Source organism: Rhinoderma darwinii, chromosome 4 (assembly GCF_050947455.1).
Source record: "Rhinoderma darwinii isolate aRhiDar2 chromosome 4, aRhiDar2.hap1, whole genome shotgun sequence".
NCBI classification, from domain to species: Eukaryota; Metazoa; Chordata; class Amphibia; order Anura; family Rhinodermatidae; genus Rhinoderma; species Rhinoderma darwinii.
In genome coordinates, this window is record NC_134690.1 from 269,906,585 (window position 1) to 269,933,807 (window position 27,223).

Consider the following 27,223-nt stretch of genomic DNA (forward strand, 5'->3'; position numbering starts at 1 on the left):
AAGTGACTTATGCTTTATTAAGGACTTTCTAAATTGATATTCCCACCATGAACATTTATGGTTTATACTAGAGGAGGAGAAAAAAACATTGTATATTTATGGCCTGATGAAGACGCATGTCCTGCGTCGAAACGCGTAGTCTGTTTCTCAATTCATTCAATACACAAAATTAGTACAGCAGCGCCTAGCATATTTGGTCCTTTGACTTCATTTATGGTATATCACCAGGATTAGCCATGATTTCCTGAGTGGTGCAGGATCCCCCCTCTCCCGATAGGTGAGGGTCCCAGCGTTGGGATCCGCATCTATCAGGCAATTATGACATATCCTGCGGATATGCCATAGTTGTTGAAGATGAGAATATCCCTTTAAGTAGTGATCTAACAATGTGATCATTAAACCCCAAAAAGCTTTCCACCCTTAACCTAGATAGCATAGTACCGAATAGCTATATCTATTCATTTAAACATGCCGATTTTTTATGTTAACAATTTAGGCAGGCGGTTTCTTGCCAAAAGACAATATTGATGTGTCTACAACTTGTAGACATGTCTGTGAACAAGACAGTAAGAGAATAAGACGGTAGCTTTTTCATGGAATGACATTCTGTAAGAAGCAGCTAAAGTCATAATAAGGAGTTTATTTTCTTGCAATGTTTGCTTTATTGCTTCATGCCAATAATGTCTTCGCTGTGAACGTCCTTGCAATGGTTGCTGTACAGAGGACGCCAAGAAACTATTTTCACGTGGCTTATGGGAATTGGGATTCAAACCACAAATATCTTCCAGCCCAATATTCAACAAGATTCTAGGCACATGAAAAAAAGCACTTTTGACATCAATTTAATGGCCTAATTCAAATTTTATTGTATATACATATTTTTTAGAAACAGTATTTCAGTATATAAAAATATTTAAACTTTGTGTTTCCAGCCAAAACTAATAGGATTATTTTGTGAATGAAAACTGAGCAACATAATTACTGTATTCGTTTCACACTCACCAGAAATACAGTGGTGAAGCTCCATGACATTCAGCATTTACATTAGACAAATAAAGACCTCTTACCTAGCATGCACACACATTTGGCATTCTGATCTTGGTTATCAAACGGGATTTCTCCAGACCTCTGAAAGGACAAAAGAGTATGTCTGTTATAAAATGCTCTATACACATATATATTATACATACATATATATATATATATATATATATATATATATATATATATATAGTAACAGGGTTTTTCCATCTCGTCACTAAAACATGCTATCTCTTTCTGATCAGCCCCCTACCCCCCCCCCCTACCTGAGAATAAAGGTGCTGCAGCGCTGCTGTGCAGGGAACAGCAGCACAACCCTATTTATTTTGAAAAACAGTGAAGATCCCGTAAACTAACGGCACTAATTCAGAACTGCAGCCTCTTCATTCTCAGGATTGGTGATGGGCCCCGAGTCGATCCCGCGCGATCTTAAAGTGGTGGCGTATACTAGTGATATAGCACACAAGAAAATGCCGACAGCACACTGCGAACACTAATGCCACCTAAGCCACTAAATATAAATAAATATGCATTACTGCTAAATCTACTTACAATAGAGAGGTTCTTGTATACGTCAGATGTGATCGGTAACAGCTTGATCCTGTGTGTCAGAGACACGCAGGCTCGGCTGTAACTGAACCCGTCAGTCCCGCAAACTTGACAGATTCAGGTCACAGCGCTAGACAGGGGCGTTGCTAGGGTCTTAAAAGATCAGGGGCACAAGCCCCAAGACATGTTTATTCCCACCCCAAAAGAAAAAATATTTCTACATACATATTGGAGATAGCATATCTATAAGACTAAGGCCCCTATAGCTACACCGCTCGTCAGAACTGGATGCTGTGTCTAAGCAGACTTTATCACATATGATAAGCTTAGATACAGTGGCTCAGCAGACAGTATCACACAGGATAGGCTTAGATATAGGGCCCAGCTTGCTGACATTGCTGCTCCAGCGCTGGACCCAGTATAATAATTGCTTTGCTTTTTTATGTGTTACAAATTTTTTGTGTGTGTTTGTGTTTTTTACAGGTTCAGTTGTTGGACTGCTTCGGATTCGAGGACTTCAATGACGGTCTTTTTTTACTCTCAATAAAATGGTTAACGAGGATTGTGTGGTGGGTTTTTATTTCAATAAATAGTTTTTTCTATGTCCTTGTATTTTTTTAAACTTTATTACTACCGACTTAGTAATGGCCGCGGGCTGGTTGACAGCATCCATTATTAAGGCGGGGCTTAATGTTAGCCAGTGAAAAGGCTAACACAAACCCCCATTATTACCCCGGTACCAACCGCCACCAAGGATGCGATTCAGTACCCTACCATCTGCAGTAATGGCCGGGGACGGGGGCGGCCGCAGGCTGGTATTATTAGACTGGGAAGGACCAAAAACAGTGGGCCTACCCCCCTGCTAATGCTCGCCTGCTGCTGCTATGTTGTATCTGGCTGGCTATGAAAAATGGCGGGGACCCCACATGGTTATTTTTTTGTTTTTTTTAGTAATAAAGTTTTAAAAATAAGACAAATACAAAAGACATAGAAAAAATATTTTATTGAAATTAAAAAAAACACACAACCCTGGTTAACCATTTCATTGAAAATGAAAAAAATCTGTCATTGAAATAGTCCTCAAATATGATGTAGCCCAACAACCGAACCTGTTAAAAAAGCACAAACACAAAAAACAAACCATTAGTAACATTTGTGGTAGGCTTAGATACAGGGTCCATGTGTGGCACTGTGTGTTGGACCCTGTATCTAAGCCTATCATATGTTAGGCTTAGATACAGGTCCCTAGAAGACAGTAATCTTATACAGTATAAGATTACTGCTTGCTGGGGCCCTGTATCTAAGCCTAACATGTGGTAGGCTTAGATCCGGGGCCCATCAGACAGGATCACACATGGGCCCTGTATCTACATCTACCATGTGATAGACTTAAATACAGGGCACAGCTCACAGGATCACACGCACAGCGTCATAACGCGAGAAGACGTCAGGACCTCCGCTGAGCTCGGGAACGAGGAGGATAAGTATACTGTTAGTTTATTACATAGGCCCCAGTTACTATAGTAACTGTTTATAGATGTAGTGCGGGGGGCTCCCTGGCTTCGGGGGCCCGGTTGCAATTTCAACCCCTATAGCTACGTCATTATGTGGCAGTCGCCCGGGGATCTGGGGAACCATGCCAAAGATCCGGGCTTGGGCCCCGAAAACCTGGTGCTAGTGACGTATACAGGATACAAAGCAACTGTATCTCAAAAAGATTTTTTTTTTTAAAATAAAAGTAATTAGAAAGTTGCACCAAACACACTGATACATATTTTTATTTAAACATTTTTTTAAAATGATTACACAAATAATTGTTTGTATTGAAAATGTTCACTAACCATTATACATCTCATTTTGTTAATTCTTAATGTTAGGTTATGTTCACAAACTGCAGATTTGTTGCATACGTTTCTGTCACCGTACCATTCATTTGAATTAAGTTTGCAGAAATAACTCCATTCAAATACTGTATACGGAATGGATTTTGAGTCGCAGAAATTTCTTCAACAAATCTGCCACATGTGAATATATCCTAATTTCTCTTACTTTTTCATGAGGCTTTACAAGAGTTCTTGGACTAGGACTAGTAAAAAGAATCGTTTGTTTTTCCAGAATCAGTACCACATCCGTCCATGGGCTGTGTGTGGCATTGCAGTTCAGCTTCATTCATTGAAATGGAAAAACAGCAGACCCTTTTTTCTAGTCCCCTTTAAGTATTTCATCAATGGAAACAACAACATTAAAGGAATGAAACAACTACTGCATATATTCACAGTTCAAAAGTATCGCTATTTCCTCCTCAAGACAGTGCAGTATTTTTATTATCAACTGGAAACAAATCTACAATTTCAAAATCAAATCATTTTAATTGTTTTTGCCAAGTATATTATAATTTTGACTTGCTAATCAGTAATCTGATGCGGTTAAGAAATGAAAATATACTGTATGAAAAGTTAATTTACACTATGAAAAACACAAAGCATGAAATAAGTGTGACAAATTGAAAAAAAACAACAAATTTTTACATTTTCTCGTGAAATGTTCTCCTTTATTGTACATCTGGAGATATATGCCAGACTGTATATTATCCTTCAATACATGGTGGAATTTGGTTAGCCACCATTGATTGTATATTCTCCTTTATTTTTAATTGTCTTTCATACGATAGTTTTCAAGCATTGAATACTTGTCTGTATTTGATGATTATCATTATCACTTATATATGACAAAGCATAGAAATGTATACAATGTAGAATTGTATGTTATATATACCGCTGAAATAAATAAATTGTAAATTGCATATAAAACATCATGGTTGCATATTTAGGAATTGGATTTGTACCTATTTGTTCTCATACATATAGCAGAGCCTACTCTATGGGGCCATAGGTACTCTGTGTGCTGCCATATTGTGTCTCTGTACAGCAACATGTTATGGAGCTTTTATATCCTGGAAACTTTGATTCTAGGGGGAATACCTCTGTAATATTGCATCCAATCGAGCATCCAACAATTTTTCGTCTCAAATCGGAGGGATAGTTTTTTATTGATGCCATATTAAGGACACACACAGTAGAGCAAATTTCATAGCAAGCCAATTAACTTATTAAATTATTTTTTATTATTGGAGTATAGATGAGAACTACAGGTGTACATTGTCAGATTTGGATTTTACAGAGGCTCTGTCTACCTGTCATCTCACCACCTCTATAGCAGGGTGTGGGCAATATTACTTTTTGGCCATTTCATATGTAAACTTATGCAGAGAGTTGTAACACAATGCTGTAACTATGGGTAACTCGGGATGTGATATTGCAGTACGGCAATTTCATATCTATTGCAGCGCAGATGCATGGCTCTAAGGGCGGGTTCACACATAGCGGAATTTCACTTAAATTCCGCTGCGGACACTCCGCAGCGTTAATCCGCAGCGGAGCCGTTTCTCCATTGACTTTCACTTTAATTTAGCAGTGTTCGTTTACACGATGCGTACAATTCCGCTGCGGAGCATAGGCTGCGGAGCGGAATTTGGTGTCCGCAGCATGCTCTGTCTGTTGCGGAGCAGTGGCGGACTCATGGCGGAATTTCTCCATTGACTTCAATGGAGATTCAAAGTTCCGCAATGAAGTCCGCAGCTGTCATGCACATGTCATGTGTGCTGCGGATGCGTCTTGCTTTTTTAACTTGACATTTCTTCATTCTGGCTGGACCTATGTATTTCTAGGTCTACAGCCAGACTGAGGAAGTCAATGGGGCTCCCGTAATGACGGGAGCGTTGCTAGGAGACGTCAGTAAATAGTCACTGTCCAGGGTGCTGAAAGAGTTAAGCGATCGGCAGTAACTGTTTCTGCACCCGGGACAGTGACTACCGATCTCAATATACATGTATCTGTAAAAAAATATATAAGTTCATACTTACCGAGAACTCCCTGGGTCTGTCTCCAGTCCGGCCTCCCAGGATGACGATTCAGTGTAAGTGACGGCTGCAGCCAATCACAGGCCAAGCACAGGCTGCAGCGGTCACATGGACTGGCGCGTCATCCAGGGAGGTCGGGCTGGATGCCGAAAGAGGGACGCGTCACCAAGACAACGGCCGGTAAGTATGAAAGTCGTTTACTTTCACTAGGGAAAGTGCTGTCCCTTCTCTCTATCCTGCACTGATAGGGAGAAGGGAAGCACTTTTCCCGCAGTCCGCAGCAGCTAGTCCGCATCAATGTACTGCACATTTTGTGCAGATCCGCAGCAGAATCTGCAACGCAGATTCTGTGCGGCATGGATGCGGACAGTTGCGGAGGAATTCCGCCATGTGTGGTCATGCCCTAAATGCTCTCATCTGTGCAGTTTCAGACTGAGCATTGCCTGCAGTCCTTTTACTCATTGCTATTGCTTGCTGGTTATCAGTGGGGATTATGTTAATACTAAGGCCACATTCAGACGTGGCGGAATTGCTGTTGAATTCCGCTGCGGACAGTCCGCAGTGGAATTCTGCGGCAGCCGTTTTTTACATTTGTTTCTATACATTTTTAGGAAGCTTAGTTCAGACGTTGCAGAAAATAACTGTGTGGAAATTAGCCTGCGGTGCAGAATTTTCCCTCCGTAGCATGCTCATTACATTGCGGAGAAGAAGCGGAATTTCACTGCGGATTTCAGCCTTTGCAATGCAAAAACTGAAATCTGTGGCAAGTCCGCTGTGATATCTGCAACGTCTGAGTTACCTGTTAGATATGCAAATGTTGGTGCAGATTTGTTGCGTAATCTGCACCAACATTAGCAGCGGAAAAATTCTGCCACGTCTGAACATGGCCTAAGTCGACATAGTGATTACACAATGCTGTTTTTGTAGATTATCATGCAATTCTGGTCCATAATATCGTATATGTGCCATATAAAATATATTAAAAGTCCTTTGTGACTGGATTTTAGTGGTGAGACGCGTAGTACACAACATCTCTTTATGAGCCTGTTAGTTTTAAGTTATGACCCTGAGTGTAGCTGATAAAAAATCATCTGCAACCTCCTTCAGGCTGCAAAATCGGTTATCCCACGCAAGTGGAAAAAGGTGGTCCCCCCCAACGCTGGATGAGTGGTTCCAGGAGGTTGCTCTGATACAGAGAATGGAACAGCTGCTGTCACATTCTCCAGCCGCTTCTACACGATACACGTCTACATGGTCTCATTGGATCACATTCCTCTCTTCTCCCACATATTTGAATGTTGTGACCTGAAACCTAATCCCCCCCCCCCCCTGCTTATGTGCTTTCGCCTGTGGTGGTAGCACTTGAGGTTCTGTGTGGTTAGCTGCTCTCGCTGCTTCTTTCTCATAATATTCCGGAGATTGAGTCCAGGCTCGCCGTGACTTGGGCCTTACCATATCCCTACTATCTCTCCCTTCTCTTGTCTAAGTGTGTGGGGTGCCTCGCTCCCTGTGATAACGCTTATAGGATGCAGTTATACTTTATGTTATGTTGGAGACCGAAATGTTCTGTCTCATATTTATGCAATGCTCCTGTGCACTATGTTTACACTTGCTGCTGATGTATACCGCCGCTAATCATGGGATGTGATGTCCACCCTCTTGTTTGGGCTTTGCCCTTGTTATTTTATTTTAATTTTCACTGTGTGGAGACCCTCCCTCCAAATGTGTTTTATACTTGTTTGTTTCAAAACCAATAAAAACTTTGAATATGAAAAAAAAATAAAAAATCCTCTCAGGACTGACATTCATGACTGTATTATCTCATTGGTGATTATCTACATAAATATGTCACCATCATATATCAAATATGATGTTATACAGCAATGTAAGGCTATTTTGTTGTTAATGTCAACACAACACACAACCTGGTATCACAAACCTTCAACACATCCTTGTATAAGGAATCTGTTGGAAGTCATCCAGCCTGTGGTCAAATCGATATTTATACGGAACAAAATACTGTTTATGTTAGACTTTTAGTATTTCGTGATGCTTCTGAATCCATAACTATTAATTATATGCAATTTCATACTAAAGCCGTTTCAAAGGGACATTTAATCCATGCCCCCATAAAAAAAAACACACATAAAACTGAAAGGCTTTAAACAGAACAAAGCTTCTTAGGATGTATTTTTCATGGCCACAAAATACCAAATAAAATACCACAGATTTAACCCCTGCAACAGAAACTTTTATCCATTAAACCAAAGCAGTCAGTGCAAAAACTTTGCTTGAAATTTGTATTTATTACGTTTTAAATGCAAAATAGCATAGCTAGTGCAAAAAATAACATGTATAGGGATTTGAAGGAAACGTGTAGAAGTGCCAATTTACAGACAGTAGAGAAATAGTTTTTCTCCTAATACCCCAAACAGCTTGTGAGATTTTGCATTAACACTACAAAACAGTACAGGATAAAGTAAGGGTATGTTCACACGGCAACGCAAAATACGTCTGAAATTACGGAGCGGTTTTCAGGCGAAAACAGCTCCTGAATTTCAGACGTTTTTACAAGTGCACGCGTTTTTCCCAACGTCCATTTCGGACGTAATTGGAGCTGTTTTTCAATGGAGTCAATGAAAAATGGCTCCAATTACGTCCCAAGAAGTGTCCTGCACATTTTACGCGCTGTCTTTTGACAGCGACCCGTAAAATGACAGCTCGTCTGCACAGAACATCGTAAGATGCAAGCAATGGGCAGATGTTTGCAGACGTATTAGAGTCGTCTCTTCAGGCGTTATTCAAGGCCTAAAACGCCTCCATTACGTCTGAAAATAGGTCGTGTGCACATACCCTAAGGCTGAATTCACCCAGCGTTTGCAGTGTTCGCTTGGTGTATGCGTATATGCCAAATGTATCCATAGACCCCTATTCACCTGACAGAGGCCAAAGAGCATCTTTATGGCCTTCGTCAGGCTGGTATACGTCAGTATGCCACTTTTAACGGTTTAGAATAGCAATACTATAATCATTTAAAGACTATATCAAGGGTTTTACCTAATATTTGTACACGTACATTCTAAAATGAAAAAATAAGAATGCAGAAATTGCTATGCTAATCTTAAAGGGGCAGTGACTAGGTCCCAAACTGTATTTCATCTGCCTTGTATTATGCCTTGTATACAAAGTAAAAAAATGGGTTACTATAGACCCAGGAGAGAACAATTTGTATCAAGAGCACTATAACAGGGGATTCAGTTCTTGATCCTTTGTCCGACATACAAAGCAAAATATAGTGTGGGACCCTTTAACCCCTTAGTGACCGCCACTACGTGTTTCCACAGTGGTCATTAAGGGTACGTACGCCACAGCGCCACCTTTTCACCGCGTTGTGACATAAGCCTAGCACGAGCACGGGTTTACTTTGCAAGCTAGAGCCGTGTCAGGCTGTCTAAAGGCAGCCGGGCACCTGCTCTAGCCAACGAGATACCGCCTGTTTAACCCATTAGATGTCACAGGCAATAGTGACACTGCATCTAAGTGGGTTTAGAGGTAGGGTGTTCCCTCCCTCACCCCATCGACACACCGGCGACACGATTGTTGGGATGTCAATTTTTGTATTCTAAAAAAACGATTTAAAAAAACAAAAACTACACATGATTGGTATTACCACGCCTGTAACGACCTGAACAATATAACTATTATGTTGTATTACCCGCACGGTAAATGCTGTAAAAAATAAATTAAAAACAATGCCAGAATTTTCTGTCCTTCTTGCCTTCCAAAAAATGTGATAAAAACCGATCAAAAAGACTATCTCAAAATGGTACCAATTAAAACTACGAGTTGTCCTGCAAAAAAATAAGCACTTATGCTTCATCAGCGGGAAAATAAAAAAGTAATAGCTTTTAAAATATGGCAACAAAAAAAACAAATAATTAAAAAAAAGTTTTTATTGTACAAAAGTAGTAAAACATAAAAAAAGATATACATTTGGTATTGCCGTAATCGTAACGATCCGCTGAATAAAATTCTTATGTTATTCATACCACATGGTATATGGCATAAAGACGCAAGAAACAATGGTGAAATTTCTGGGGTTTTTCATAACTCGCCAAAAAGTTTAAAAAAGTTTATAAATTATATGTATCCTAAAATGGTGCCCTTAAAAAATACAACTTTTCATGAAAAAAACAGTCCTCATACAGCTACAGTATGTTGACTGAAAAAAATATTTGTAGCTCTTTGAATGCGACGATTGAAAAACAAAAATAAAAAATCGTTTGGACACTAACCCCTTCCCGACATACGCGGTTTATATACAGCGCTGTCGGGCAGGGCTTCCCACAAAGCGCAGTACCATTACGTCGCGGTGATAGTGCGGGCTCAGGAGCTGAGCCCGCATGATCACCGCCGGGTGGCAGCTGTATGTAACGGCTAGGACCGGAGATAGCCTCAGATCTGGTCTGCCAGCAACGGAAGAGCCTAAAAGGCTTCTGGTACCATCTGCAAGATGGTGCTGGGTCAGCTTCCAGCTCAGAAGCTGAGCTGGCTTCATCAGCAGTGGGTGTTCGCTGTATGTTACTAGCTAGCTCCGATCACTGCCATTAACCCCATAGATGCAGCGATCCAAAGCGATCGCTGCATCTTAGTGGTTTGTAGCAAATCGGCAGCCCTGCCATGCAATGGCAAGGCTGCCGACTGCTACTATGGCAACAGGAGGCCTAACAATGGCCTTATTTCTGCCATTACGGAAGCCGATTATGCCCCGACCAGAGGCGGAGCCTGATTGGCTGGCTGTTATTGAACAACTGACAGTTCTAATACATTGAACTACATAGGTAGCGCAATGTAATAGAACATCAATCAAACAGTTAGACCTTCAGGTCCCCTAGTGGGACTAAAGAAAAGTGTAAAAAAAGTAAAAACAAAAGTTGTAAAAAATAAAATAAAAGTTTCAAGTAATAAAATAAAATCACTCTTTTTCCCTTATCAAGACATTTATTATTGAAAAAAATAATAAAACCATACATATTTGGTATCACCACGTCGGTAACGACCTGAACAATAAAAATATTATGTTATTTGTCCTGTGCAGTGAACGCCGTAAAAAACCCTAAAAAATACTGCCAGAATTGCTGTTTTTTTGGTCATTATGTCTTCCAAAAATTTAAATAAAAAGTGATCAAAAAGTCACATGTATCCCAAAATGGTACCCATAAAAACTATAGCTTGTCTCGCAAAAAACAAGTCCTCTTATAGCTCCGTAGATGAAAAAATTTAAAAGTTATGGCTCTTACAACATGGCGACAGAAAAAATACATTCTTTTTACAAAAGTTATTTTATTGTGCAAAAAGTTGTAAAACATGAAAAAGTTATACTTACTACACTCCTGGGTGAATACCTTGAGGGGTCTAGTTTACAAAATGGGGTCACTTCTGGGAGGTTTCTACTGTTTTGGTCCCACAGGGGCTTTGCAAATGCGACATAGCGCCCAAAAACCAATCCAGCAAAATCTGTACTCCAAAAGCCAAATCGCGCTCCTTCCCTTCTGAGACCTACTGTGTGCACAAACAGCAGTTTATGACCACATATGGGGTATTGCCGTACTCGGGAGAAATTGCTTTACAAACGTTGCGTTTTTTTTTTCCTTTATTTGTTGAAAAAAATGAAACATTTTGAGCTAAACCTACGTCTTATTGAAGAAAAAGGATTTTTTTTATTTTCACTGCCCAATTCTAATAAAATCTATGAAACATCTGTGGGGTCAAAATGCTCACTACACCTGTAGATGAATTCTTCAAGGGGTGTAGTTTTGTGAATGGAGTCACTTTTTGGGCGTTTTCTCTGTTTTGGTCCTTCAGGGGCTTTGCAAATGCGACAATGCCTCCGCAAACTATTCCTGCTAAATTTGAGCTCCAAAAGCCAAATGGTGCTCTTTCCCTTCTAAACCCTGCCGTGCGTCCAAACAGCCATTTAGTTACACATGTGGGGTATTGTTTTACTCGGGAGAAATGGCTTTAGAAAGGTTGCAGGGCTTTTTCTTCTTTAGTACTTGTGGAAATGAAAAAAAGCAAGCTAAACCTACATTTTCTTTGAAAGAATGTAGATTTTAATTTTCACGTCCTACTTACAATAATTTCTGCAATAAACCTGTGGGGTCAAAATGCTCACTATACCCCTTGACAATTTCCTTGCGGGGTCTAGTTTCCCAAATTGGGTCACTTTTGGGGGATCTCCACTGTTTTGGTACCGCAAGAGGCCTTCAAACCTGATATGGTGCCTAAAATATTTTATAATAAAAAGGAGGCCCCAAGATCCACTAGGTATCCCTTTGCTTCTGAGGCCAGTGCTTCAGCCCATTACCCACATGTGGAATATTTCTAAAAACTGTAGAATCTGGGCAATAAATATTGAGTTGCATTTCCCTGGTAAAATTTTCTGTGTTACAAAAAAATTGATTAAAAATGAATTTCTGCAAAAAAAATAAAAAATATTTAATTTGTAAATTTCACCTCTACATTGCTTTAATTCATGTGAAACGTCTAAAGGGTTAAGAAACTTTCTAAATGCTTTTTTGAATATTTTGAGGGGTGAAGTTTTTAAAATTGGATGACTTATTAGGGGTTTCTAATATATAAGGCCCTAAAAGCCACTTCACAACTGAACTGACCCCTGTAGAAATAGCCTTTTGAAATTTTCTTGAAAATGTGAGAAATTGCTGCTAAAGTTCTAAGCCTTGTAACGCCCTAGAAAAATAAAAGGACGTTAAAAAAAACTATGCCAATCTAAAGCAGACATATGGGGATGTTAATTAGCAACACTTTTGTGTGGTATAACTGTCTGTTTTACAAGCAGATACATTTAAATGTAGAAAAATGCTAATTTTGGAAATTTTTCACTACATTTTTGTGTTTTTCACAATTAAATACTGAATATATCGAGCAAATTTTGCCAGTATCATAAAGTCCAATGTGTCACGAGAAAACAATCTCAGAATCGCTTGAATAGGTACAAGCATTCCGAGGTTATTACCACATAAAGTGAAACATGTCAGATTTGAAAGGTCAAAAGTGGCCAAAGCGGGAAGGGGTTAAGGCCTAAAATATGTGGTCACTAAGGTGTTGATCACAGTACAGTATATATAATGCATTAGGTGTACTTACTATGGATTTACAAGTTATAACCTGAGGCAAAAAAGGGAACTATGGAAATTAGATACAGATGTAGCCATCTTTATCTTGACTTTTAACGGATTAAATACAAAGTCTCAGGAAACCTTAATTTTACTTTTTTACTTTGTCAATGGCTTGTCTCCAATGCCCTGGCATCCCCGTGGTCAGAGGTCATCCGGCGCCCCGGGGCCTGCTGGTTATTTAATGAAGGGCACTGTAAATCCTATGGCTTGTGTAACTATAAACACGAATGCTCATCCTGCGATTGTCCTCATGTGGCCCTCCGTTGCGCATGCCCAGCAAAAGACAAAATGCGTTCTTGCTCACCTTTTCCCTGCTGGCAACATTGTTTTTTCCCTGGCAGGATTGAGTGTTCATTTTAAGGTCAGCTCTGCTACATTACCTGTTTTGCCTCAGCTATACTCAGGTACATTATACAACCACACCCTGCAGCAGCTAAAGTCATTAACCCCTCCTATGCTGTACTCTTTTGCTTTGGAACTTCTTGCTGTTCCATTGTATGCTGCTGATAAACTCTGATATTTAAACCCTATGTGTCCTATCAGCCTACTTGAGGATCGTGTATTGTTCATGAATGTGGCCCTGGTCAGTCTGGTTTATTCTGCCTTTTGCCTCTAGATCCTGATACCAGTGCTTCTGGTATTTACCCCTGGTTAATGTGTTGGATCTCCTGCTGTGCTTTTGTACCAGTCCTGCTTCATGTCACCTGTACCTGCCTGTGCAAAGACCTCTATAATGTGAAGTGAATCCACCTGCTCTTGGATGCTGCTCCTGATATCTCCTGGTTCTGACTGGCTACTCTTGGACTCTGTTCCTGGCATCTCCTGGTTTCAAGTCTAGTGACTATGCCCGATTGCTGCTCTAGGTGTTTCCTTGTTTTACAGATTGTCAGAGAGTTGCTGAAGAGGATCATGCGCATTTGAAGCGTTGGATAACCTGGTTTGCCAGCGGGAATCAGGTATTTCTAGTGTAGTGGCAGAGAGACGGCTGGCAGGGTTTAGTTTTCACTTTAAGCTACTGCTCGGGTCTTTTCCAAATTTGGGACTACTTTATTCAGTACATGTTTCAGTCTAGCCTTTTTTTCTGCATTGGGATTGAAGAATTGGTTCCGGCATCCCACACAAGGACTGTAGGGCTTCTATTGGATGATATGGTTTTGGCCCATGGGTCTGTTCACCTCTGGGTTCGCTGCTCTAAGACAGATTGTTTTGGCAGAGGCCCTTGTTTTCCCTGCATACTTTCTGTGGCCCTATTTGTCTGGAAAAGTTTGTGTCTGAGTTTTTGGGGGTGCATAAGCATGTTTTTTTTTTTTTATCCTACATTGATGGATCTCTGTTTACCAGATACAAATTTTAATCTGTCTATCAGTATTATTCTGTGGCTGGATTTCCTCTTCCAGAGTCTGGAACCCATTTATTACGTATTGGTGCTGACACAGAAACAGCCAGAGGAGGTTAATCTAATGCCGAGGTTTACATTTTTGATAGATGGGTGGTCTACCTGTTATTTGTTGCATATCTCTCCTGAGTTGTTGCTCTAGTGCCTTTTCTTTTCAGATTCCGCCCATCCATTTGATTGGTAGGTCACTAATATGTCTTTTAAACCGTTCAGATTGCAGACCTGGTACCTGGAGTATTGGTTTTCAGAATGTCAATGTCCAGTGGAGAGGAACCAGGAATCCATGCTGGTCTCAGTTTTTCCCGAAGCTATCGGCATTAACAGGGTTTCCAGGGGCGTTGGTCATTCATGCTGGGGAAAAATGACATCTGCTTCCTCCGTATGGCAGAGTTACTTACTCTAATGAAAACCTATTTGGAATGGATTCCTATTTTTTTTCCGGAGCTTGTGTTGAGTTAGTTTGGTACGAGAAGAGTCCCTAGGCTTGTTTTGGAGGGTGCTTAGGACTGTGGGCAGTAGAGAATTTCAGGCTATCATGCTTTGTTCAGGCATGGCGGGCGTAGTCATACATAGTCATCCGTCACAGGCAATTAGAGGGGGACAACAGTTGCCTTATGTGGCCAGATGGGGAACATTTAAATTAAATAATTACTGCATTTAAAAATTATGTATGACTTTAGGTTTCTATGTATTCCAACCCTCCCTGTTACCAGTGTATTAGTGGGTCCTACTCCTCTAGATGGTGCTGTGCATTCTGTGTTTCTAGACACCTTCCTCCCCATCCACAATTTGGTTGTTACAGGAGGGTATATACTTAAAGGGATTGGTCCTCCTCTTACTCTTCTACAGGTACCTCAGTAAAGCTTACTGCCCACCCTCCCTTAGGGTATGTTCACACGGCTTATTTTCCGGCCGATTTTCGGGGCGTAAATGGTCGAAAAACAGCCGAAAATTGGAAGTAGAACGCCTCCAAACATCTGCCTATTGATTTCAATGGGAAAAACAGCGTTCTGTTCATACAGGGCGTTTTTTTACGTGGCCGTTTTGAAAAATGGCTGCGTTAAAAAACTCCAGCGAGAAAGAAGTGCATGTCACTTCTTGAGTTGTTTTTGAAGCCGTTTTTCATTGACTCAATAGAAAAACAGCTCCAAAAACGGCCGTAAAAAACGCAGCGAAAAACGTTAGCTAATTTAAAAATGGCTGAATATAAGGAGCTGTTTTCCCTTGAAAACAGCTCTATATTTACAGCCATTTTTTGTTAAGCGTGTGAACATACCCTTATATTCATATTACTTTGTGATGTCACACTTCTTCTGAAAAATTTAAACCACAACCGACGACCCGTGGTGGTCATAAAGCTGGAGAATATTTGCAGGTAGACTAGTCTGCTGGGAGTTTGGTGGCCGCCATAATGCTTCAAGTTTTGTTGTGTAATGGATTTACAATCTTTACCAACTAATGGTTGTATGAGAAATCTTTAATTAAATTTATGGCCGACCTTTACCCACCAATTACTGTTTTTAGCTTATTTACGAGGTTTGGTTAAAAGGGAAGTGTTATGAGACAAAAAGATCATGGTGGAGATCCGCTATCAGCAGTCTAGCAATTTACAGGTATCCTTTTCACAATACATTATTTCTTACAATGGAAACACGCTTCTACGTATTCATACTAAACTACTTCTGATATGTTATATCCAATATCAACAAGCCATCGTATAATCTTACACTGAACACACCCTTGTAGAATTGTAATTTTCCTATGGCATATAGCCACATAAAAACATTTATAATGTGTTATTTTGCCTATGCATAACTTACTTATATCTTGTACAGTCTGTTTACAATGACTAAACTATAATTGACTGTAGGAAATTACTCAATTGGTATGCCTATTACTTAGCTACAGTATCATGACTGTTGTTGAGAGTCCTCTCTGAACTTCTCTATCCACTGGAAAGTTCAGGTGCAGTATAAAATAAAGTGCGCAAACAGCAGAACAATGACTAAGCATAGGTAAATTGTAAGCATAGCCTGCAGAAATATTTCTAGGCAAGTAAGCTTAGAACACATCAGGCAACCTAGAACTAGTATTTATTTAATATATACATTTTTTATCCAACTATTATGAAGCACAAAAACTATTGTATTTTTAAACGTAGCACAAAATAATATGATGTCAGTATAAAATATGGAAAACAAATTGAGCTTTGTTATAAAGGAATTACACTGAACTTCCAAAAATACTGGTTTGATCGGATAAAATAAGCCCATGCTTCATTTTACATTTACTAACACATTGTATTCATCTGAAACACTAAGGTTACCCATTAGGTCATGATATTTATTTTGGATATATTATAATGTTGTAACTAAAATATATTCAATGTTTATGCATACATATTTACTGATATAATCATTAAGAAAAGGGCTAATGTTTCACTATCTACTCAACAATATATCTACTCAAAGTCTAAATAAGAAAACAAACTTCGACATTAACACCTTAGAGACAGAGGCGTATTTTGGCCTTTAGGTCGCAGTGTTTTTTTTTTTTTTAACTATCGCATTTCAAGTGCCAGAACGTTTGAATTTTTCCATCTTTGCAGAGTCTTATGCGGACCAGCCCGACATCTAAAGATGTTGATCAGTCCAGAAATAGTTTTATGCATTTACATTGAAGGCAGCAACATCCAGGCTCCTTTTATAGTAATTAGTCAATGTTGGAGCTAGGCTTTCCTTCTCCTGGGGCAAAAATTCAGTCTAAATACCCTGATCAAGGAAGACTGGCTTGTTGGTGCCTTCCCTGGTACCCAGCGCCTGGTCCACATGCCTCACCAGTCTCCGCCTAGTTACGTAACTGATAATTACATCTTGTCCAATGTATATTTGTTTTTTAACAGCTCTAGAAAGTTGTGTGAAATTAGCTTCAAGTGAATGGGATCAGCTACAATTCCCTGCACAGCTTTGTGGCCAGGAGCGCTGTTGTGCAGGAAAAATAAGCCAACGGTTGCAGAATTGTGGCCCCTTCATTCTCAGGTTTGGTGGGGTCCCAGAGGTCGGATCTCTACCGATTATAAAGTGATGTCATATCCTAGCGATATGCCATCACTTTATAAGATGGAAATAACCCTTTAAGAATTGATTTGAAGTGTTTTACTTCAGTACAAAAGTCATAGCATCTTTTCCTAGACATTTTAGTAGGCAATGCTACCCATGTGATAAGGTTCATAGGGATACTTGGTGATTTTAGTGTGATGGGACTGGATGGGCAGTTGGCAGCTACCACATGACAGACAGTGACACTGTACAACATACAAAAAAGCAGAACCATCATGCTTTTAGTTCAAAAGTCATACAATGACAAGCATAGTTCAGGATTTACAAGGAGGTGCACGTACGTACAATGATAATTCTAGGGTAATTTCAGCTAGACAAATATGGCTGAACTCCGTTTTGAAATAGTTACAGCTATGCACTGGGGTATAAAAAAAAAAGAACAAATGACCAGTTCAATAAATGTTAGAGGCCAGCCTAGAAGCCAATAAGTACTTGTGAGTATCTCTGGAAGGCAATCATGAGGGCAGTGACCAAAATAAATTAGAAACCTGTACTCCAATGGTTAAAGTAATTTAAATGTAATGTGACGTGTCCAGTTTTTGACTGGGGCATGGGTGACATGAATGTGTGATTTGTAAATGTGTAGCAGTGTGTGAGTGGTGTTTGTGAGACTTGTGTTCTATGTGCATTTAAGGCATGTGTCCCACTGTATGTATGAATGGCACGTGTGCGGCATGTGTCCCATGTGTGAGTGGTGAGTACACGGCTAGTATTGTATGATGTGTGGCGCATATCTAACTTGTGTCCTATGTGTGAGAGATTCATGTGCGGCATGTGTCTTATGTGTGAGTGGTGCACGAGTATTACCCATCCTATGTGTGAGTGCCGCGTGTGAGACATTTGTCCGATACGCGTGTGACACGTGTTTGAATACATTAACTGTTCGACTCAATTGCTTTTTAATAAAAGTGAAACAAATATTAGCATTTCTTAAAGTTAGGCTAAGATGAGACACAAATATTTATTGTTCGATGCTTGCAGGGATACACCTATTGGGTAAAACAGAGTAGGCATTACATTATATAACAATCTTTTGTAAATATGTAAAGGAATACAACAGGGGTAATTTATGTCATTTTTCAAAAACAAAGCTTAATAGGCTTTATTTTAATTATTCATTGAAATGCACATTATAGCAGACATATCCACTGCTTATAGGTAATGTAATTAAATATTCATATAACTCTACTTAAAAAATGTGTGGAACATCACAGGAAAACCACATACCGCAATCTCCATTTTGTAAGACATTGTTAGAAACCTTACCTACATCTATGTTACAAGACAATGAGGTCGGTTCGGCTTTCACTCCGCATTAAGGAGGATTTTCATTATCAACCACTGATTAAGATGCTATAATCGCCTCTGGACGGTATCCTAACTTTAGAGGTCCATTGCTATGTGTTTGAACTTTGAAATTTACGTAATATAAACAGTTATGCGCTATAACCGTAGAACACTGTAAAAAAAAGAATATAATAAATTATTTTGTTTTATGTGGACAAGGGGGGAATCTGAGTGAGACTTACGGTATATCTCAACTTGACCAACAATAGTCTTATTAGGACCGTCTAAGTACAACATTCATATTAAATGTTTCTGCATCTATTCTACTATCTGTTATTCACAAATTCAATACTCTAACGCATTTTGTATTATGAAGAGTGAATCAGTAAAAAGTACAGAACACAGATACAATTGAATCAAATGGTGGAGCAGGGAACCGTTAGCTCCCTGCTCCACCATTCACTTACTGAGCAGAGGTGGGATTCGGCCGGTTCTCCTGAACCGGTTGTTATAATTACATCTGGTTCGCAGTCCCGGGTGAAGCGGGAAGCCGGAACCGGTCCTCTGCACTCGATTGTATCCACGTCCATAGGACACGGATACACTTGAGTAGCCTAGCGCTGCCTTGGCGAGGCACATGATGCTTCGGCATTCGGCGCTTTTGAGATGATGCAGTCGGCGACATGACTTCATCACGCCACTGCACCGTTCCGCTGGAGGAGGACTGGTGTTGCTGGAGGATGGCGAGGGAACAGGACGGGTAACAATATAATGTGTTTTTTTTCCCTTTTCCTTCTACTGTGGGCAGCATTGGGGGCCTTCTCTATAGAGGACTATACAGGGAACAGTAACTACAGAGGACTATATAGGGAACAGTAACTACAGGGGACTATATAGGGAATACTATCTACAGGGGACTATATAGGGAACACTAACTACAGGGGACTATATAGGGAACAGTAAATACAGGGGACTATATATGGAACTAACTACAGGGGACTATATAGGGAACAGTAACTACAGGGGACTATATAGCAAATAGTAACTATAGGGGAATATATAGGGAACTAACTACAGGGGACTATATAGGGAACACTAACGACAGGGGACTATATAGGGAACAGTAACTACAGGGGACTATATAGGGAACTTACTACAGGGGACTATATAGGGAACAGTAACTACAGGGGACTATATAGGGAACTTACTACAGGGGACTATATAAGGAACAGTAACTACAGGGGACTGTAGGGAACTAACTACAGGGGACTATATAGGGAACACTAACTAGAGGGGACTATATAGGGAACACTAACTACAGGGGACTATATAGGGGCCCTTATTTACAGGGAATGCCACAGGCGGCCCTAACTATAGGGAACGCGACATGGGGCCATATCTACAGGGACCACCACGGGGCTCTATCTACAGGGAACGCCACAGGGGGCTCTATCTACAGGGAACGCCACAGGGGGCTCTATCTACAGGGAACACCACAGGGGGCACTATACAGGGAACGCTACAGTGAATGCCAGTAACTACAGGGGACATTATAGGGAACAGTAACGACAGGGGACATTATAGGGAACAGTAACTACAGGGGACATTATAGGGAACAGTAACTACAGGGGACTATGTAGGGAACAGTAACTACAGGAGACTATGTAGGGAACAGTAACTACAAGGGACTATATAGGGAACAGTAACTACAGGGGACTATTTAGGGTACAGTAACTACAGGGGACTATATAGGGAACACTAACTACAGGGGACTATATAGGGAACAGTAATTACAGGGGACTATATAGGGAACCGTAATTACAGGGGACTATATAGGGAACCGTAACTACAGGGGACTATATAGGGAACTAACTACAGAGGACTATATAGGGAACACTAACTACAGGGGACTATATAGGGAACACTAACTACAGGGGACTATATAGGGGCCCTTATTTAAAGGGAATGCCACAGGGGGCCCTAACTATAGGGAACGCGACATGGGGCCATATCTACAGGGACCACCACGGGGCTCTATCTACAGGGAACGCCACAGGGGGCTCTATCTACAGGGAACGCCACAGGGGGCACTATACAGGGAACGCTACAGTGAATGCCACAAGGTGAACTATCTACAGGGAACGCTACAGTGAATGCCACAGGGGGCTCTATCTACAGGGAATGCTACAGGGGGCCCTGTCTGCAGGGAACAGTACAGGGGGCACTATCTACAGGGAATGCTACTACCTACAGAAGGCTCTACTGGGAGAACTATCTATATAGGGCTCTACTGGGAGCACTATCTACAGGGGGCACTGTGTGTGGTGCATTACTTTACAGTGTTTGACACAGTTTTATTCAGGGGCACAGTGTATGGTACTATTATATTCAGGGGCACAGTGTATGGTACTATTATATTCATGGGCACAGTGTGTAGCGCTATTATATTCGGGGACAAAATGTATGATACTATTATATTTGGGGGCATAGAGTGTGGTACCATAAGAATTTGCCCTTCGTTTATAGGTGCAGAAATGTTGAAAAAGTGAGCTTCTGAAGACATCTGAGCAGCAAATTCACCCATTTCTGCAGAAACGTGTCATGGCCAGGAGGCATCATGGAGTTCTGGACCAGATGGAAAAGTAAGGAGAACGAATCTGAGAAGTCATCACCGGTGAGTCACTAAATGTAAATGTTCTCCCTGTGAGTGCTCAGTGCTGTATGTTCTGCAGCGAGATGATGTGTGTATCGTTGTTTTTTGTGAAACCACAACTCTTAGCATATCCTTACCATCGTTCTGGCTATACTGGGAGCTGTAGTTTTATGCTGTACAAACTTATATGGCAGGAGTTAAACTAAATTTGCTAATTATCTCTGTACTGAGCTTGGTTCTGGTGCTGTATATATATGTACTGAGTTTGGTTCTGGAGTTATATTCATCATACCAACCAAGCTCAATACATATATACCACCCCAAAGAAAAGCTCAGAACATATATACAACTCCAGAACCAAGCTCCGCATATAAATACAGCACCAGAACAAAGCTCAGTACATATATACAGCACCACAACACAGCTTAGTACATATATACAGAACCAGAACCAAGCTCAGTACATATATACAACACCAGAACGAAGCTGAGTACATATATACAACACCAGAACCAAGCTCAGTACATAAATACAACAACAAAACAAAGCTTAGTACATATATACAGCATCATAACCAAGCTTATTACATATATACAGCACTACAACAAAGCTCAGTACATAAATACAACACCAAAACCAAGCTCAGTACATATATACAGCACCAGAACAAAGCTCGGTACATATATATCAGAACAACCAAGCTCAAAACGTATATGTATATATAGATAGATAGATAGATAGATAGATGTACTGAGCTTTTCTCTGGTGCTGTATATATGTACTGAGCTTGGTTCTGGTGTTGTATATAAGTCCCTAGCTTTGTTCTGGTCCTGTATATATGTATTTAGGTACTAAGCTTGGTTCTGATGTTGTATATATGTACTGAGCTTTGTTTTGGTGCTGTATATATGTACTTCACTTTGTTCTGGTGCTGTATATATGTACTGAGCTTGGTTCTGGTGCTGTATATATGTTCCTAGCTTTGTACTGGTCCTGTATATATGTACTGACCTTGGTTCTGGTGTTGTATATATGTACTGAGCTTGGTTCTGGTGCAGCATATATGTATTGAGCTTGGTCCTGGCACCATATCTGTGCATTAGCTCCCAGATCCGTCGTGGCTTACTGTGCATGCCACACGGTCGTCCAACCTTCTCATGTGCACAGCCTAACTAAATGGGCTGAGCACGCTTAAGATATTGAATGTGCGCATATATGTCTATAAGCTATAGGTCTGTACGCTTATGTTATTATATGCATAGTGTGGCAATCCACACTAAAACATTCTGGACAGGGAATTTTCTTTATTTAGAGTTCACTTTAATGTAGGGGGTATTTGGAATATCGTAACTGTTTTATTTTATTATTAGAATAATTTTCAATGGCGCGATACACCACAAAACACTGTGAACCCCCCGCTGCGCGTATGTCTTTGTCCACAAAACAGGGAACCTGTTGTTAAAAATTGAATCCCACCCCTGCTGAGCCCTGATGTCGGTGCAGGCTGGCGCGATACAGTGACATCATGCCTATCTGTGCCTAGCAGCTGACTACACTGCACAGAAGGGGCTTGAAGAGTGAGCGTTTCCATTTTTTGTGGGAACGGGGCTAGGTGAGTATTATTTTACGGGGCACTATTTATATGTGAGGAGACACTAAGGGGCATCATTACTGTGTGAAGGAAACTTAAGGGTATCACTACTGTTGGGGTCACTACTACTGTGTGGTGGGCACAGGGGTACTAAAGGGGTATCACTACTGTGAAGGGAGCACTTTGGGTATCATTACTGTGAAGGAGGAACGAAGAGTGCATTATTTCTATGTGGGGGCCGTAAGGTGGCATCCATACTATGTGCGGGCATTAAGGAGAATCCTTACTATGTGTGGAGCACTAAAAAGTCATAATTACTGTGAGTGGGCATCCTTACTGTGCGATGGATACTAAGGGGGCATTATCACTGTAAGGGAGCCCTAAGGGGCATCATAAATATGTGAGGGCCACTATTACTGAGTACTGCACTAAGAGGGCACTATTACTGTGTGGGGTACTAAGGGGGCACTATTACAGTGTGGAGTACAATTTGTTTGAGTGTGGTACTATTTTTGCAGCAGTAGGACAGACAGTAGCAGGATAGGAAGATTCTGAACAGGGTAAGGATGCGCTGGAAAAGGGAAGAGGAGTCGTGGTCGGGAGAAGTTGTCATGGCAGTCTGGGTTGAATGGAGAGAAAAGGAAAAGTAAATAACTACAACAAGAGAAGACATTCCCATAGAGCGACTGTGTAAAACTGGCATGGAACTGATATATGGGCACTGTATTGTAACATTATTGGTATTCGTCTTTGTGGTAGATATATGTAGTCATGGTATGGAGGTATTTGGTCCTTGTATAGTGGTATTATTTGGTACGCACATTACTGTATTAATGAGAGGTAAAATATCATATATATACATTGCAGATTATGATGGGCAGATTATTTGGGGGCAGGGCTAATGCAGGCATCAGGTACCATAATGCTGATTTTAATCATTTAAGCAATTTTCAGGGACAGTGTACTGCTGAGACATTGTATCGAAAACCCTTCATATGTTCTATAAGTTGACTTTTAGCTATACTGTCTGCAATAAAAAAAAAATTGTGGGGTGGGGTGGATATGCCCTTGGACTTGTAATTCTGATCTTCTGGTGCCCAGAATTGAGGAGGACCAAGAAAACCAGAGACTGGTATATTGAGATCTGGGGTCTTGTTTTTTTTATATTGTCTGGTCTGATAATGAAATGCAATGAAAGACTTTTACATAGAGCTGGTAAATGTTCTTTCTCGAGGGGGGATAGGACTCAAAAGACTGATATGGGGCCCAGCCTTTTTTCCTTTCCCGAGCGGGTAGTCTTAATGTTATGGCTGATTGGTGCATACTGTATATTCCTTAGGGTGTTTTTTGCCGGAATTGAAGGGAGGGGGCCAACACACTTGCATAGGAGCCCATTGCGGTCGATGTCCGCCCCTGCTATGTTAACATATTCTCAATCTATACAATAACAGATGCAGACAATGCCATAAACTTATAAAATAACATATGCAAACCTGATAGACCCACTGCCACTCCAGCTCCGCGACTCCGGTGGTCCCGGGTGCTCTTTATTTATCTAAATGCAGCAAAGACGTGCCTGTAAACCCCCATGTGACCACTGCAGCCAATCACTGGCCTCAGCGGTGCAACAAAGAGTGGTGCGCAGCGGGTCTATCAGGTGAGTATAGGTTATTTTGTTGTTTTAGGGCATTTTCTGCAGTCACTGAATTTTATTTGATTAAATGCGACTTTTAAATAGATTTTTATTAAAAGATTTTTTACTTTTTCATATACAGCTTCTATGTATCCTGTATACATAGAAGCTGTATCTTGCCTACGAAGCTAATTTTGTCAGGTCAGCGGGACTGATGGCTCGGCAGAAAGCTTGTCCTACGTTCATCATCTTAAATGTGATAGTTATTAGCTGGATTCCATATGGACCAGCTTTAACCAAAGCCGTCAGTCCTGCTGACCTGATGGCAAGATATAGCTTCTTTTTATACAGGATACATATAAGCTGTATCTGAAAAGCAAAACCACATAAAACCTTGATTTTTTTTGATTTTTTTTGAAATGTGGCTACAATAGTGTACATTAAGCCGGAAGCACACATTTTGCACACATATTAAGCACACATTTTGAATTGGAACACAAAATGCCAATAACTTCTAGGTAGCGGTTCTTTCAAATACCGTAGCTCTTTAATTCTGTACAATGTACAGTATATCACTAGTAGATGAAGGCTGCAGTATCTAAGATACAGATAGATATAGTTTATAGTCCCTAACATTGTATTTCTGTAGAGGAGTTAATTACATCCATCTATACATATGTTTTGCATGGAAATGCTTTTTAACAATTTACCCCTGTATCTGTTTTTGTATTGGCAATATATTGATCAGGAGGGGAAGTTTTGTTATGCTGCATTGCATCAGATGCAGGATATAAACCAAGCTAGTGTATTATTTCAAACAAGAATCTTCTCTTACTTAAAGGTACCTGGGGGGGGGGGGGGGGGGGGTATTCAGAAAGTTATTTCAGAAGAGAGTCAAACTATTGAAAGAAAACATAAGGAATGGCAAGAGGTAAATGTTTATGTGACAAAAATATCTTGCATAGCCTTTCAACTGGAAAGGTTACATACTATATATAAAAAGAAGGGCATACTCGTGGAGAACACACCCCCATATGACTAAAAACACAGAAGAAAATATATGTATAGGTTATATATAGAACAAAAAGTAAGGATACATTTAATAAGGGGAAGGTGCTTAAAGCGACCCTCCGGTCTCAAGACAAATATATAAATTTGATTGGGTATATGGAGTAATATTACCTGGTGCCCTCCAGTTGCCCCCCTCTGCCATGGATCCGCCGTTTTAGGATTCCCTCTATGTTGTCTCAAAATTGTCCCAGGACTTTTCCGATTGAGTCTAAGAAACTCCTTCTGATCGCAGATTGGACAGAACTGATCAAATTAGCAGCTCTGGCCAATCCAAGAACAGAGGGAGTGTCTTAGACTCGTAGTCTAAGAAGCGCTGTGGCCCGTTTGGGGCAGCACAGTAGGGACCCTAATATGGCAGATCCATGGCAGAGGGGGGCAACTGCAGCACATCAGATATTACTACTCCATATACACCATATTTAAAATGTTGTCCCGGGACTGGAGGGTCGCTTTATATGTAACTTTTGTACTGCCCTAGGTACTCTGGGTGAATGTCTTATATTATCAATTGTGTTCCCAACATTTTTATGACTCTATATATGAAAGCTGATGTTTGATCATCGTACCCATATATTAGGGAATTGCAAAAGCATATTACACACTCTATTATAAGAATCTCTTCATTACAGAATGCAGGCTGCCTGTTTGTGACTATAGAGCAGCCTTGTGTTGTCTGATGGATTGACAAGAAAGTATATTGGAATATGAGTTGCTTGTGGCATCCCTATAGTATTATTAGAATGTTTCCATTTGTAAAGGGAATGATTCTGATAAGAATAATGTATGGAATTGCTGTTTGTAAGATTCCATAATATATAAATATCGGTTCTACAAAGGTCAACCTATTGTTTTTTTTTTTTGTAGGATTTAAAAATGTCATGCGTTTGAAGGCCTGGCTCACGTTAAATATGGCAATATGGTATATAAATAAGATGACAAGTAGTTTATTGTCATCCATATATGCTGATAGGTCACTATATAGATTTGTTTTAATACCCTTTTGAGTACAAGTTTAACCCCTTCTGCCTCATTTTTAATTTTTCCATTTTCATTTATCCTCCCCGCCTTCAAAAGCCACATCGTTTTTATTTTTTTTGTCTATATAGTTTTATTTTTTAGTCGAAATATGACGACTTGTTTTTTGCAGGATGAGTTGTAGTTTTTCAGGGCACAATTTATTGAACCATATAATGTACTGAGAACTGGAAAAAGATTCTTTGTGGAGTGGAATTGGAAAAAAGATTCCATGTTAACTTTATTCTGTGGCCAATACGTTTAAGGGGATACCAAATTTCTATAGTTATTTTTATGTTTTACTACTTTTACAAGGAAAAAGTCATTATTAAAAATAACATTTTGTGTCGACACAGTGATGGGTGGTGTGGGGGCTTATTTTTTGCAGGGCGAGCTGTAGTTGTTTATTGGTACCATTTTGGGGTACATTAGACTTTTTGATCACTTTTTTAATTTTTTTGTGGCAGATGAAGTGACTAAAAAAACAGCGATTCTGGCATTTTTTATATTTTTACTGCGCTCACCGTGTGGAAATTTATAATCTATCTATCTAATCTGTATTTTACTTTTTTTAATTAGTCCCCCTAGGAGACTAATATATTGCAGTAAATTGTGATTTTTAGAGGCTCCTATTAAGCCCAGGTCTTAATAGGAGCAAAAAGATGGCAGACCTGGGAGCCTTTATTAGGCCCCTAGGCAGCCATGACAACCACCGGCACCTCATGATCACATTGCGGGGCGCTTAACTGTT

At 40.2% G+C, this 27,223-nt stretch overlaps 1 protein-coding gene across 1 annotated transcript in view; it reads right to left on the minus strand.

Moving 5' to 3' along the window:
- The window catches only part of PDE7B (phosphodiesterase 7B), a 470,724-nt gene that overhangs the window by 296,134 nt on the left and 147,367 nt on the right, over positions 1 to 27,223 (minus strand). Inside the window, exon 2 of the mRNA XM_075862499.1 lies at positions 1,068 to 1,128. Coding sequence (XP_075718614.1) covers positions 1,068 to 1,128 — 61 coding nt within the window. The remainder of the gene's footprint in view (positions 1 to 1,067; positions 1,129 to 27,223) is intronic.